The following is a 13,812-nucleotide window of genomic DNA, read 5'->3' as shown; positions in this document are numbered from 1 at the left end:
CGCACAGACGTTCGTTTCCTTGCGGCACAGTTGAGGCATCCACCGAGAACCGAAATCAGGCTAGCACTTGAGAAGGCGATGCGCACGGGGCCCGATTACGCTATCGCGTTCTACTCTTGAAGGCGAAGCTCAAGCGTCTTCCGAGATTTTTTTTTATTGTTACTGTTAATACGAAACACAAATATAAAGAGGACAAACAGGAGCAATGGTGAGAAAACAGGCTGACAGCTGCCGCCAAGAAGGGTACAAGCACTTACTCACTATTTAGGCGAGAAGGAGCAGAAATAGAACTTGCGGATAGCTAGAAGGGAAGTGAAGAGGGAAGAAATCAATAAATAGGTGACAAGCCACAGTCACCAAAGGAAAAAAAAACAAAAAAAAACACAAATATGAAGCCAGGTTCCTTTCTTCCTGAATACGCCAAGCTGTCAGGCGTGATTAAGCATACCGGTCCGCTTCCGCGCGCTTCCATACCCTGAAAAACGTAACTTCCGGTTATGTCACACGAGGGAAAGACACGTGACCCAGTACAAAAACGCCACGTATTTCGCGCCTGTGAGTGACGGGAACTGCGTATTCTGAAAGAGACGTTTGTGCCAAAGCTCAAAATAACTATAGCAGGAACGACACACGTACCGATATTACTGTTCTCTGGATCTTTATTCACACATTCGTTAGCGATAAAACAACCACGTCATCGTTGAAAGCAGGGAACAAAGCTTTTTTTTCGCGATCACCATGTGGCAATTATACACTCACGGAGAAAAAAAATCACGGCACCACGTATCAGTGGAAAGAAAAAAGCAGCATCATGGCGAGTATAGAGGTTACTTTCGCGTATGAAGTTCCCACCGAGCGCCGACCGTGTAGGTATAGGATGACGCCCTTTGTTCAACAATATGTACAGTATAGCAAAACAACCTTTATACAATGTCTCACGGATGCAGGAAAGGGGTGGTCGATCCCGTCTCGCCGTTGCTGCGACCACGATTGTGTAATGTCGAAGTGTAGCAATTAACCGACATTAACCGTCGCATATATTGTATTAAAACGGAGCTTTTTTTCAAAACCTTCTTTTCCTTGACTCAATCGAGTAAAACACAACGCCACCCACCCCAATTCCCCCTCCCCCACCTCTTCTCTATTTGCACAGGGAAAATAACGGTATCCTGTCTTATAACGTTCTTCGTGACGTGACCTTTACTAACGACCAAATTAATACGATAGACAATCAGGCAAAAAAAGCATAGTGGACATTCACTGTCGTCTTTAGCTGTAGAGCAGTATTTATGACGTAAATTGAAATGAATTAAAATGGACGTAAAATCACCCTTTCTGTCGGTGGGATCAGAACCCGCAACCTTCGAACAAGTCATTTCATAAATAATTTGATGAATGTCTATATGATGTCGTGTCTGTGTGATGTCTATCATGATGAATGTCGCCTTTGTATTTACTATGACTGTATCTCACACCAACCCTAAACAAGTTGTTATGTCACTTCTGTATCGCAATAAATTCGTTGGTTGGATGGTGTGCACCCAGCTGTCGTCACTTTTGAAGACTTACCGAACCACTCGGCGTTTATACACCATCCGAGTGCGTCAAAGCTGATTTTATCTGTTCTTTTTTTCTTTCTTTCCTTTTTTTTAGCGAAAGGACAACATTGAGAACTGATAACGCTCGAGACAGCCGGGGGTCATTTCCCTCTGTCAATCTTTCAACCGCCGGCTCTTTACCGAAAGGGTTAAGCTATGGTTATATAGTTTGAAACAACAGACACGATGCCTGGGTGCGATTAAAACGCAACATACGAAATTTTGAGCACGCTGCTGGGTTATCATCGAGACCATATTTCATCAATATTTTCGTTACATAGGGATTTCTTTCCCGCACAGGAAGTGTTTAGGACCGCGGCTTGGCGACATTGCAAAACAAATAGACGAAAAGAGGCTATAGCCCTTGCGACTAATCGTAGCGTACTCAGAAGCTCCACGTAGAAAAGCGCACCCACGGTCATATAGGCATAGCTTTCGAGAGACGCCAATGTCGAAATTGCCTCCTTTCCTTCATGACGTCTAAGGTTAACGTGAACTCGATTGGCTTAGACGCATTTACGCAAAGTATGCTTATTTCGATCAGGCGGTGCGTTTGCCGCTGCGCTCGTGATTGCAGGAGACCGTGATGCACTCGTTTAGACAGTGAATATGAGTCGCCATGAAAGATCGCTGGAGGCGCGATGAAGAAATATCTGGGTAGTGAACACTTCATCCAACAGGTGGCGCTACTGTGCCCGTTCTTGAGCCGACAACCGAGTGCACGAGGCAACATTGTTCTTTCAAACGAACTTCCTTATTTCTGTCTGCAGTTTCAGCGGCGCTTTTTATTTTTCACTGCTTGCTGGCTTTGTTCCTTGGCTAGCCATGGAACATGGAATACCAATATGCCCACCTTACCACCTTGGTGGTTAGTGTAAGTGCAGATGCATTGCAAAATGCTGGAAAGTTTATTAAGATAAAATACTATTTTACCTGAACGTGAATCTGGTACCTTAACATAACTTTCAGTTGTGCTCGCAACATTGCGGACAATGTACTTTTTAAATGAAATGCTAGATGAGATGGAGAGCATAATTTATTTAGTATGGTGACTCTAGACCATGGAGGCTGTTTCAGATTTCGATCTTTCCACCTGAGTATGTTTGTTTTTCTTTGAGCCTTCCATTTACAGGCAAGCAACATTACTGCCATGCGAAGCTTTAGTTTGACGAAAAATGTTCAGAGGAAGGATTACCATTCCGAAGCAACTTTAACAAATTTTAATGACAGCACGGAACATTCTAATGACCCGAAATACAGGAATACCGAGTGTACGTAGCTCTAGACAAACAGTTTTTAGGCGCCATGTCACACACATGTGTGACATGGCGTCTAATCTTGCATTTACATGCGCATTTGATAGGACAACAGCGCATATGTTTTGTAAGTAGTATCATCATGATGCTAGTGACCCCGTCTTGCTTTCTTTTATACCGTTCGGAAATGCCTTCCGACGAACAGTTCGACATATTCAGTTTGATCTTGAAGTTTACGTATGACGTGGCATCTCCTCCAAGTGTCAGTGAAAGTTTGTTCCATAATGAAATCAAATATACTGTGGTCGGCGCGTGATGGTCCAAGAGTACGGAGGAGGTATCATCTGAAAGAAAAGTAGAGCTCACTGTGCATAACTGTGGCATGTAATGCACAGTCCCATTCACAACAGGACACTAAGTCAAGAGTTATAGCATACAGCAATCTGCGACCGCGATAAGGCGTCTGCGCGTGCGTGACTCCGCCTACCGCTGCCGCTCCTAGGGCAACGCCGCTCCGAGCCGACTGCGCATACGCGAGCTAGGGGAAGGAGCGACCGCGCGCCTCCAGACCGGCCGCCGCTCCAGACCGGTCGGCTCGGAGCGGCGTCACCGTGAGCGGCGGTGGTAGGCGGAGTCTCGCATGTTCACGCCTCATCAAGGTAACGTATCGCGCATCAGGGTATGCTGCAACTCTATTACAAATCGACTGGTTCTCAGTTACCCGGCCACGGTGACGAGTTCAATCACCACGCGCTCAGACAGAGAGTTATAGATGATGTTCTGAGATGGTTGAGACGGCACAAAAATACATAGACGCACACACGCACGCAAACTTCGATGCACATGTCCGGAACAGTCTAGGTTGTTAGAATAAGTGACATGTTTGGACAAAAATACACAGTTCTCTTCGTTCGTACGAATGGTCACTCCGACATATATATAGCTCTAAACTGATGTTGCTGCCGAGGCCTCTGTTACCGCTATGACGTGAGTATCTGGTATACGTTTCCGTCAATATGACGCTTACACCGAATGCCACGTGGCTGTGACAACGTGACAATCTTTTCTCTGTGACCTTGCTCGTAACCTTCCAGAGACGTCCTTCGTCTTGAACGTTAAGACGAAAAATAATTATACTAAATTAAGTACGCCAAGTGATTACTGTAGCTCCATGATTTCTGCGCCTCGTTCCCGAAACATCTTTACGAGAATTAACGAACTTTCTACTCATGCTGGGGGCACCGGAACATGGAAAGTATAAGAACAAAATAATTTTTTTTTTTAGATTTCTTCACTGTTCAATCCTTTTAGTTTAACGCTTGCTCGAATATTCGTGACATTAGCATGATATGTTTACTTGTAAAAAAACAAAAGTAAAGTAAAAATGCGGTGTGTGGTTTGTTTTTGGACAAAGGCGAAATTTGACAACTCGATCGTGGCGTTGTAGGGGGAAGAAAAATATCACGAGAAAGCGGGTTACCGTGTTAACAGTTAAGACAAGCCAGGAGGTAATTTTGGTCTTCCCTGTTATAACGTAGACTGTGCTTCAGGAAGCCGGTCGATTACATACAAAATACAGGTTAATTGTCTCACTTTTCTTTTCCAATAAGAGGAGTGATTCAATAAGCGGATGACGTGATAATAATCGTTGTCTAAACAAGCGTCGCGGTTGCTTCTTGTCACAAATACACCAACACGCACTCATTCAAAATAACTGCACTCGCATCCCGACATCGCGTACAAGGACATACAATAATTTAACCCCAAAAGCACGCTTGTGGGACATACACGTCATACATATTCGAGCAACTCGCCCGGATTTCAACTATGAACCGTGAGGCAGATAAATTTCTCTAGTGATAACAGCTATACATTTACATACTTTGGGCATACGGTGCGCATACAGGTATGCTGGGTGCGTTGGCTTCCTACATTATATTTACACTATGCTTACGAGACAGATATCTTTTTTTTTCACACCATTTCAGCTTTTCTTTTATACATTTGAACTCGTATCTTGTTCCACTCAGCGCAACTGTCATACAGTCACACTGCTTGCATAAGCTCGCTGTTTTCTTTTGAAAAAAAAAAATGAATTGGTCTGCTTTCGTGGATTTTTCTGTTTCCACAAACAATACCTGATCGCGTAGCTTCAAAGATTGTTCGTGAGAAGCGTTCATGTGTATGCGTAGATTACAAAAAAAGAAGGTAACTCTTCGGAACCAAAAAAAAAAAAAATAAACACCGATAAAGTGCGGCGAAAGCGACGAAAGAATGGCTGAATGATGACACGCAAATCTCATCTATAGCTCTGAAATAATAGATCATGAAATGATATATGCGTAGCTATTTGGCGTAGTTCCCAGAACCGTTTAAAGATTACCCGTGTCATGCAATACCTTCTTCACATTCGCGTGACCTATCACCTGATTTTCGGTGCACTGTTAATTATCGTTCACGCACATCAATGTTGCACAGAAATAGCGTAGTCAAAAGGCCCATGCGCGAGTCTTGCTACCTAGGCCATGCCAATTCTCCCACTGAAATGCATGGCTTTTACTGAGTTTGTTCGCAGAGTGATCGCGCTTTACATTACGTAACCCCATTACGTTACGAACTTGCGGTGTTCGCCGCAGGCCGAAGAGAACGTCATCACGGGCATACAGGGCTTGCTGAGAGACTGAGCGAACACAACCTCGTCACGTGAAGCACAGGAAGTCATTGTCTACCTCCAGCAACGCATCCGCAAAATAATTAAAAAAAAGAAAGACAGAAAAAAGAACTAAATTCACTAAAGGCGGGGAACTCCAACTTCAATCACACAATCAATGCTCAGGTTTGTGAGTCAAAATATCACACCCAACACTGAAATAAATTTATAGTACAACGCACGCACATGCAGTAAGTGATATGGTTGAAAGTTCTGAGGCGCACACTCTTGCTGAAATCACTGCACGCTTTCTCAAAAGCGTTCGGAATGTCTCCCGGCTGTTTGTAAAGTCGAGTCACTTCGCGAAGTTCGCACCTGCGGGTACCTCTATGATTGCACTGCATACAGCAGTGGTCAAAGGTGGTTCTTCGATTTCAGATTGCGTCAAAGTGTGCTGTTGCAAACACTGCACGTACGCTGTTGTCGATGAGCTCGTAGAATCTGTCCACTGCGATGAAGTGGCGAGCGCTACTTTCCACGCGTGAACTATACACTCACACGTTCCAATAGCCAGTTTAACGGCAAACAACTTTTTTTTTTCTGTACGAAATGTCTCTGTCCAGTGAGGATACAATGCAAAACATCTTTCAGCCAGTCAGCATGTACCTTAGCCGGAAGGTCGTCTCTGGAGTTAACCTATAGCATAGCTACACTGAGAGACTTTGAAGGTTGATCGTCGAAGCGTCCATACATATACAGACACGCAGGGTTACAAAAGGTAACGATGAATCTTGTCAAGACATAAATAAAACAAAGTTTAAATGATCTGTCCCTTTCAGTGTTTGTTACCCTAGCTCACGTAGAGAACGGCACCTCGTTCTTGGTTGCTGGAGCACACGGAAGGAGCATGTACAGTCCGGGGCAATATGAAAGGGAACACCGAGGTAGGATTGAAAAACTATAGCTTTTCTGTGTGTGATAAGGGTTCGAGATATATATTCTGGGATCACGGAGGCACACGCTTTCGAAGAAACTCTACTGCTTCTGAGCTCGTTACATCGACAATCGAAAGCCACGAACGAAGTTTAGATGCAAACGCTTCAACTGTTTCCCTGCCATAACGACATATCGAATCAGCGTCGATAATTTCTCCCTGAAAGACTCAGCATCGCGATGGCCCCACTGCGACTTCCTACGGCGCCGACGACAGATGGCGCCACGACGCGACTCAACAGTTGCCGCACACAAGCCCACGTATCCACAGCTCAAGGCGAAGTTCCAGACACGCGCACATCCACGGGGACGCGTCGTCGACCACGATGACGTTGGCATGTTTAGACGACGTCGTCAACTGACGTGGTTGGTTGGGGCTTGCGGCGAGACGATGACGCCGCTGTCGTCATACGGGCGCCGGGAAATGGAAGTCACTAGGGTCCTCCCACTCTCAGAAGGTCTCGACTAGCACCTCTCGTCTCTGCTCGGCCAGGGGCAACACGTCGTCAGAAGAGACGTCGTCGCACATCACGTTCTCCAGTAGCGAACACTCCGGGTCGTCGCTCTGCCGCTCCGAGCTGTGCCACACGCCATACGCCATGTAGACCACCACGCCTGCGCACGGGACAAGAAGAGCAAGGACAAAGTCAATGCCAGTAATATCGTCCGCGTCGTGGTCATCATTATATTTATGTCCAATGCGAGACGAAGACGAGGCGTCAAGGGAAGAGGGCGAAGTCAATGCGAGCAAGATCACCATCGTCGTAACCACCACCACCACACACAAAATAATTGACAACTCGAACTCCGATACATTAATGAACCAGATGAGTTCAACACGAACAAGCGGTCTGAAGAAAAAATTTGTCAGGAAAAGTTGACATTCAAAAGAAGTCATTATGCATGCTGTTAGGTGTTCAGTGCAAGTACCGAGCCCCGAACGAGTCGATTTTCATTGTCAGCACTAACATTCGTTATTTTGCGCACGCGTGGCCTACAGTGCGCCAAAGGGTACGGTTGTATATGCGCGTATACCCCAACGAAACCTCATTTGCGTGATCACTGCGTACGAAGCATATTTTTGTATTGGTAGGTTCCATATCTGCACGTTTACTTAACGTTCAGTGCGACTTCCACAAAAGCTTCCTATCTCGAATATGAAGAGGCGTTATTGTTGGACACCTTCTTTCCACTTCGTTTCTTCCTGTCCTGGAGAGAAAAAAAAAACGAACAGGAAAACTAGGAAATGAAGCAACAGGATCAGTGAGACATGAACCATTCTTACTCTTTTTTTCAGAACACCAAGGCGGCGGCAGCGATGATGTCTTTAGGAAGCGTTCTCCGGAAACACCGTCATCCTCTCCCAACTCTTTTACGTCATTCTCGCGTCGTTCGATCATGTTGACGGCGGTCACGCCGGTTCGAGGCTCGCTTGTGGATGAGGCCGAACTCGATTAAGGATTTCTCCTCTTTCTCCGCCGTTGCAAGATCACCGAGATCTTTGAGCGAGTATCAATAGAACACTTCCTTTCCGAACCCTATGCGCCCTCTCTCCTTTTTTTTTCTTTCAGTCCCCTCAGATCGCGTATACCCTCCCATCTTCCTATAGTGGCCCCAATTCCTCCTTTCCACCAGCGTCGTCCCTCTTTCTAAGCGTTACACACTCTTGCTCGCGCCTACCATGTACGGCACGCCAATGTCCCAGGCGTCAGCGTTTCACCGAGACAGAGTTAATGACTCCGAGGCAAGAGGCGGCAAGTAGATTAGGACGGGCTAGGGATCAATTTCCTTTCGTTCTTTACTTGCGCGTGAAGTTTTGCGCCTCTGGTTCTACTCGACGTCTTTCGTCGTTACTTGGAATTTTCTTTCGCGTATTTCGGGCCTACGAGAACAGCTCACACTGCCTTATTGAGTTTCTTTTTTTCTTTTCTTTCGCTGTTTCTTTTTACGGTCTCGAGCATGTATACAGCTACCCTGTCCGTGGTTGGGTAGTTCGCGTCCTCGCACGCCTATCTTCCTTCTCTTATCTTTACTTCTTTCAGTTCCTGTATGTGCGCAGTGTGGTTGCTAGGATGCGCTGTCGCTTTCCCTGGAAAAGACGAAGCTAGGAAGGCGACACGATTGATACTTCTATGGGAGATAAAGAGAATGAGGAAAACAAACGACCGGCAGAGCTCCCTGATAAGATCTCCTTAATGAGGTTGCGGAAGCTATAAGTGAAGCGGCACCTTATCTTAGACGGCCCTAGTGCTCAAACGGTATCACTTGTTGGTCGGAGCTCGTTTTTGCCTCCGTTCGAGGCTCATCACTGCGATAATGAGAGAAGGCTTTTAATTGAAAAAGAGAATGGTTCGCGACTATGCGTTTGGTTACACGGGAATAAATGCAGATACCCTTACCATAAAAACAGAAATTTTATTTCGCGGTAGAAGATATAGATGACGAATACAGACGTAATCATGGCGCTCTCTTGCCTGATGTGTTACGCGCACAAACGACAGCTGTTCACGGTCATCTTAAAAACGACAGCCTTAAAGTCGTTTCGTGTTTACTCGCAGTGAGCACTGAGAGCTGGTCTGCGCCGTTTTCTGGAAAGTGGGGCGCTGCAAATACTCTGTGGCGACGCCGTCACTTTGCATGCCGGGCAGAGGAAGTGATGAGAAATGCCTAGCGTTGTGGTTTCTCACAAAAGGTAAAGTAACTGGACCTGTCCAAGTTAGCAAAATTTAGTTTTGTGAGAGATTGCTGTTCGGACCGGCGAACAGCGGAGAGGCTATTTTTCTTCCTTCGACGGCTGTTTAAAAGAAGCTTGTTAATGCAGGATCGTCATGGGCGCTTCGAAACATAGTTGTTCTAGCGTAAAGAATACTTTGCATACCACTGCGTATGAAACGTCGTAAGTTTTTCTTGTTAGACAACGGGCAAGGCGCTAAGAATCCAGCAGCAGAGGAGCAATTAGGTCACCGAGGGGAGGAAGTTGATGATGGAAAAGAAAAACGTCACAGATTTGCCCCAAGGATGGATCAATGAATGAGATAGCAGCATATTGTAATGTTATACCAAGTAAGGCTAGCAGCTAACCCCATTAGGAGTCGATATGACGTAACTCTGTAAAACGCTGGCATAAGGGAATACGGCCACTCCAGGGAGCGCAGCGGTTTTTGTGCTGTCTGTCGTCTCAACGCGGAGTAAGCGCTTAGAGCGCAGCAAGTAAACGGGTAGAGTATGAGCCGTCTAATGCTTTTAGCGGGGATCGCGCGCGCAACCGCTCTCTGTTGATGAAAGTTCGCAGTTGCTGCCCGAGTGACGCTGGCCCCTCTCCCCCTCCCCACCGGCACCCCTTCATGCTCCTTCACCCGACGAAGCCGGCAGGCGCGTTTTTATCAGTGTTTGAGCCGCGCCCGTCTGCAGCCTTCGCATGCTTTCGCTAGCATGTAGAACATCCGACGCGCGGGGTGATTTTACCGATTTGAAGTTTATACGGAACATGACGGCGACGGCAGAAATGCGCAATAAAAATGGCGCAATCGTCTGCAGCCCACCAATGAGTAGGACTCTGCACCACATACAGAGTAGTTGTCGAATAAAAAAATAGAAGAGAGAGAGGAGCTAAGAGAATCCAGGCACCGTGCTGAGCAGGCGGCTGCATGTATTTAGCCTTCATCGGCCAGACCACAAAGGCCGCGGCCGTTCGTGACGACTACTGCGGAGGAGTGTCGTCTTTTGGTCACCGGAAGACGAATTGATTTTCTCCGCAAAAGTAGTCCGCCAACTTTCGCCGGAGAAGTCTGAGCATTCAAGCACCCATCTATAAGTAACTCAAAGAATATGAAAATCCCGTTTCGTAATTTCGCGATGCATTTCTATGCGACCTTTTTCCTCTTATTCACTTCACTCGTGAGTTATAGTTCGAGTCGGATAGTTCGAGTTAGTTTTGTTCCGTCTGCATTCATACGTGATAAATAAACCGTACGTCACCCCAAAGCCCGCGTACAAGACTAGGATAGTTAATCTTACCAGCAAGCTTCACCCGTGCCACGAAGAAGGCGATGCCTATAGAGTCGTTAGCTCGCTCAAACAACGGAGAAAGCCAAACACTCAAAGCACGCATACACAAGCCTAATATACAGTGTCGCGCGAGCCGTTTGAAAGAGAAATGGCGTCTCGGAGAGTTGCCGGGATGAAAGATAGAGGAACGGTGTCTAGCAAGGTCCTTCCTCCGAAGAATAGAAGAGGTGATGTATGATTGAAGCCGAGAAGGCGGCCTGCCCTGCTCGTTTAATCTAAAGGCCGGCATTGTTGAGATCCTGCCGTGCACGTATACGAAAGCCTTGATCGATGATGTCAGCCATGGCTTGGTCGCGGCACAACGCTTGACTGAGGGCGCGGTGTGCAGTCACTTCTTCGGAGATCGCTATCTTTTTTTCGCTGGAGGACTTGCCATGGGTCGCCTTCCTTGCCCCCGCATCGACTGCGATAAGTGTAACATATAAAACAAGAGAGAGAGCTAAGCGTTCCCGTATACGAAGACCAAACGCGACGCTGGTCTAGCCGCTATAGGCCCTCCCCTTGTAGACGGGTTTACAGTAGGGTTAACATTATATATATATGTCTTGGTGCCTAAATGCGCGGCCGAGCTCTAGTAAATTGGTATTGACCCTTTCTGTAATGATGTGCGGCGTTTCATAACGCAAAAGAGGAGGAGAAAAGAAAGGAATGAAAGGCAGGGAGGTCAACCAGACGCGCGTCCGGTTTGCTACACTACACTCGGGGGAAGGGATGAAGGGATTAAAAGAAAGAAAGAAAGAAGAGGGAAAAAAACCACTGTCAGTGTACGCGTGCGCCTGTCCACTGCATGCCTACAAACGGTCGCTTAACCCGGTTGACTTTAAGAACAACATCAAAGCCCGCATCGCTTTGCGGGCCTGCGACGCGTAGGGCCACGATCCAAGGATCTTCTCTTCCGAAAGCGGTCTGCTGCAGTCTAGTTTCTCCAGCGCAGCGTGAAGAACGTTGCGTTCACTCACAAAGCGATCACAAAAGCACGGCAGGTGTTCTAGCGTCTCGTCACTGTTGGACGCCTCCAGATGTGATTCATAACGCAAAGCCACCATGAAACGTCCAAGGAAGAGGAGGAGAGGATGGGGAGACACGAAGGTCTTTTCCTTCCTGTCTTTGTAGGGTAGCAAACCGTGAGCACAGTTTGCTACCCTACACTGGGGTAACGCGATTAGGGGATAAGGGAAAGAAATAGGGAATACGAGGGAAGGGAGCTCTATATGGGTGGAACACGCGTGACAGTTCATCACGTCCACGGTCGATCGCTGAGCCCGGTCGATTTCATAAACAGCATGCGATTCCCGCGTAGCTACAAATTCCATTGCGCAACAGGCTGAAATACTTATTCAAATTAAGTAAAAGCTCTTTCACGGAAACCAAAATATGATTATAACGCACAGCGTGGTTAGTGACTCACATCACATCTGGAAGGTGTCCAACAGTGACGAGACGATAGAACATCTACTGTGTTTTTCCTTATCATGCACATAGGTGTGTTATTTATTTATTTATTTATTTATTTATTATTTATTTATTTATTTATTTATTTATTTATTTATTTATTTATTTTTTCCCCATCGAAAAGGTGCCTCCATGTAGATGATTCAAACCCGCTCCTCACAGACCTTGCCAGCGCAATACCCGAGGCGCTTAGCTGCTACGAATTTCCTTTACATAGCAACCATGCATCAGCAGTGTTACGCAGCAACCACGCTTAAACAATCAATTAGCTTTTAACGCGTGTCTTGCCCTGAGTAGTGCGAGTCTAGTAAACAGAGGCACAATGGCTATTTCTTTGGTCGTTGTTGTTGCTTTGTAGGTTAGTAAGAGCGGGAGCGTTTCATTGTCCCCAGCGGCAGCCACATAAAAGAGCCACATTTCAAAAACCGAACGTCTAGACACCTTGTCCCAGTTTCCACATCGAACCAACCACCAACCATAAAGCAACGGGACGGGCAAGAACTATGTAGTACGGCCGATGTACGAAACGACGCTTGTCAAATACAATCGTTCGCCTCACGTTCAATTGTGTCACGCCGGTAAAGTGCTCCCGCCATCCGCGCTCGCTGTTTGCACCCCGAACCTGGCGCGAAAGAGTATGAACGCCGAGCGTACACCGGAGAGGAGAACGTAATGCGTTAAGGGGGCGGAATCGCACGGATCCGAACGTCCAGGGACGAACAGAGAGGCACTGAGTGCCACCAATCTGGAGACCGAGTTGACAAACACACATGGACGGAAAACAGGCATCCAACCCGACGCAGAAGGCCGACCCGATAATGTCCCCGCCTCGGGATATAATAAGCGGAGAATAGGTATATGCTGTGCCAGTGGCGGTGAACAACAGCAGACGCGGGAATAGCTAGCAACGACTCCCAAAAGAAAACTCACACACACGCACACACGCGACTGCGGCATTGAAAGCCGCTGCACGTAAATGGTGCAGTCAAGGCTGGGAAGGAGAGGGAGGTCCACTTAGAGACCGGTGCCACCGCTTCAGGTGCGATGTGGCTCACTCGCTGCGGTAAAGGCGGTATAACGTTGTGTGTGTGTGTTTTTACACGACGGTATATAGATGGCGTGCGCGCAGGCGCGCGTCTGTCCCATAGCTCATAGATCGGTGGTGTTGTCCTCATAAAAGCGGCGGCGCCTGCAGCATCACGGCCTCGACGCCACGACGCGTGGGGGCCATCATTCGCGATTTGCGGAGGTGGTGGCGCTCGCTTCCCTCAACGCGCTGTCAGGAACAAAAGGAAAATGGCAGAGAAAAGAGGGAAAATCGGGAGCAGCACTTAGTGTCCGCCCCGTCTCTCTACTACGTAGTTTCCCTTTCGTCTCGCGCGTCTTTTTTCCATCGTCAAACGCTCGATCGTTCCGATCGAGGAGCGTCTCGTTCCTGCCTTTTTTTTTCTGTTTCGTTACTTTTCCGTCGAATCTCGGCTCACTACCGGTCAGTCGCGACGAATTGCCGCCGCGGATGTCCGAAAGCATATTGTCCGAACCGGCGCAGCTATCTATAGCGGCACCTCTCAAGGGCCGCTTGAGGTGATAAACGAGAAGTTGTAGGAGAGAAGATAGGGGAGTGTGTGAGGGAAAAAATAATGGCAGGGACAGAGTACGTAAACGGAAGAGCCGCGTGGGAAAACCTGCAATCTGTGCCGCTAGGAGAACCGTGCACTGCAACGCGACCGGCTTGACCAGGGCTTCGGTTGAGTAGGATATGAACTTACCGAAGTTATTCATTAGCCTAAAAATA

The 13,812-nt window shown here is 47.2% G+C and overlaps 1 protein-coding gene across 1 annotated transcript in view; it reads right to left on the bottom strand.

Annotated features, from left to right (window-relative positions):
• Window positions 1-649: 649 nt before the first annotated feature.
• Window positions 650-13,812, bottom strand: part of LOC119391182 (cationic amino acid transporter 3) — a 57,627-nt gene continuing 44,464 nt past the window's right edge. Inside the window, exon 2 of the mRNA XM_037658855.2 lies at window positions 650-7,112. Within this exon, the coding sequence (XP_037514783.1) occupies window positions 6,949-7,112 (164 nt within the window). The 3' untranslated portion in view covers window positions 650-6,948. The remainder of the gene's footprint in view (window positions 7,113-13,812) is intronic.

This window comes from Rhipicephalus sanguineus, chromosome 4 (genome assembly GCF_013339695.2).
Source record: "Rhipicephalus sanguineus isolate Rsan-2018 chromosome 4, BIME_Rsan_1.4, whole genome shotgun sequence".
NCBI lineage: Eukaryota > Metazoa > Arthropoda > Arachnida > Ixodida > Ixodidae > Rhipicephalus > Rhipicephalus sanguineus.
Note: the sequence above shows the minus strand (reverse complement) of the source record. Positions and strands in the feature narration are given on the sequence as shown.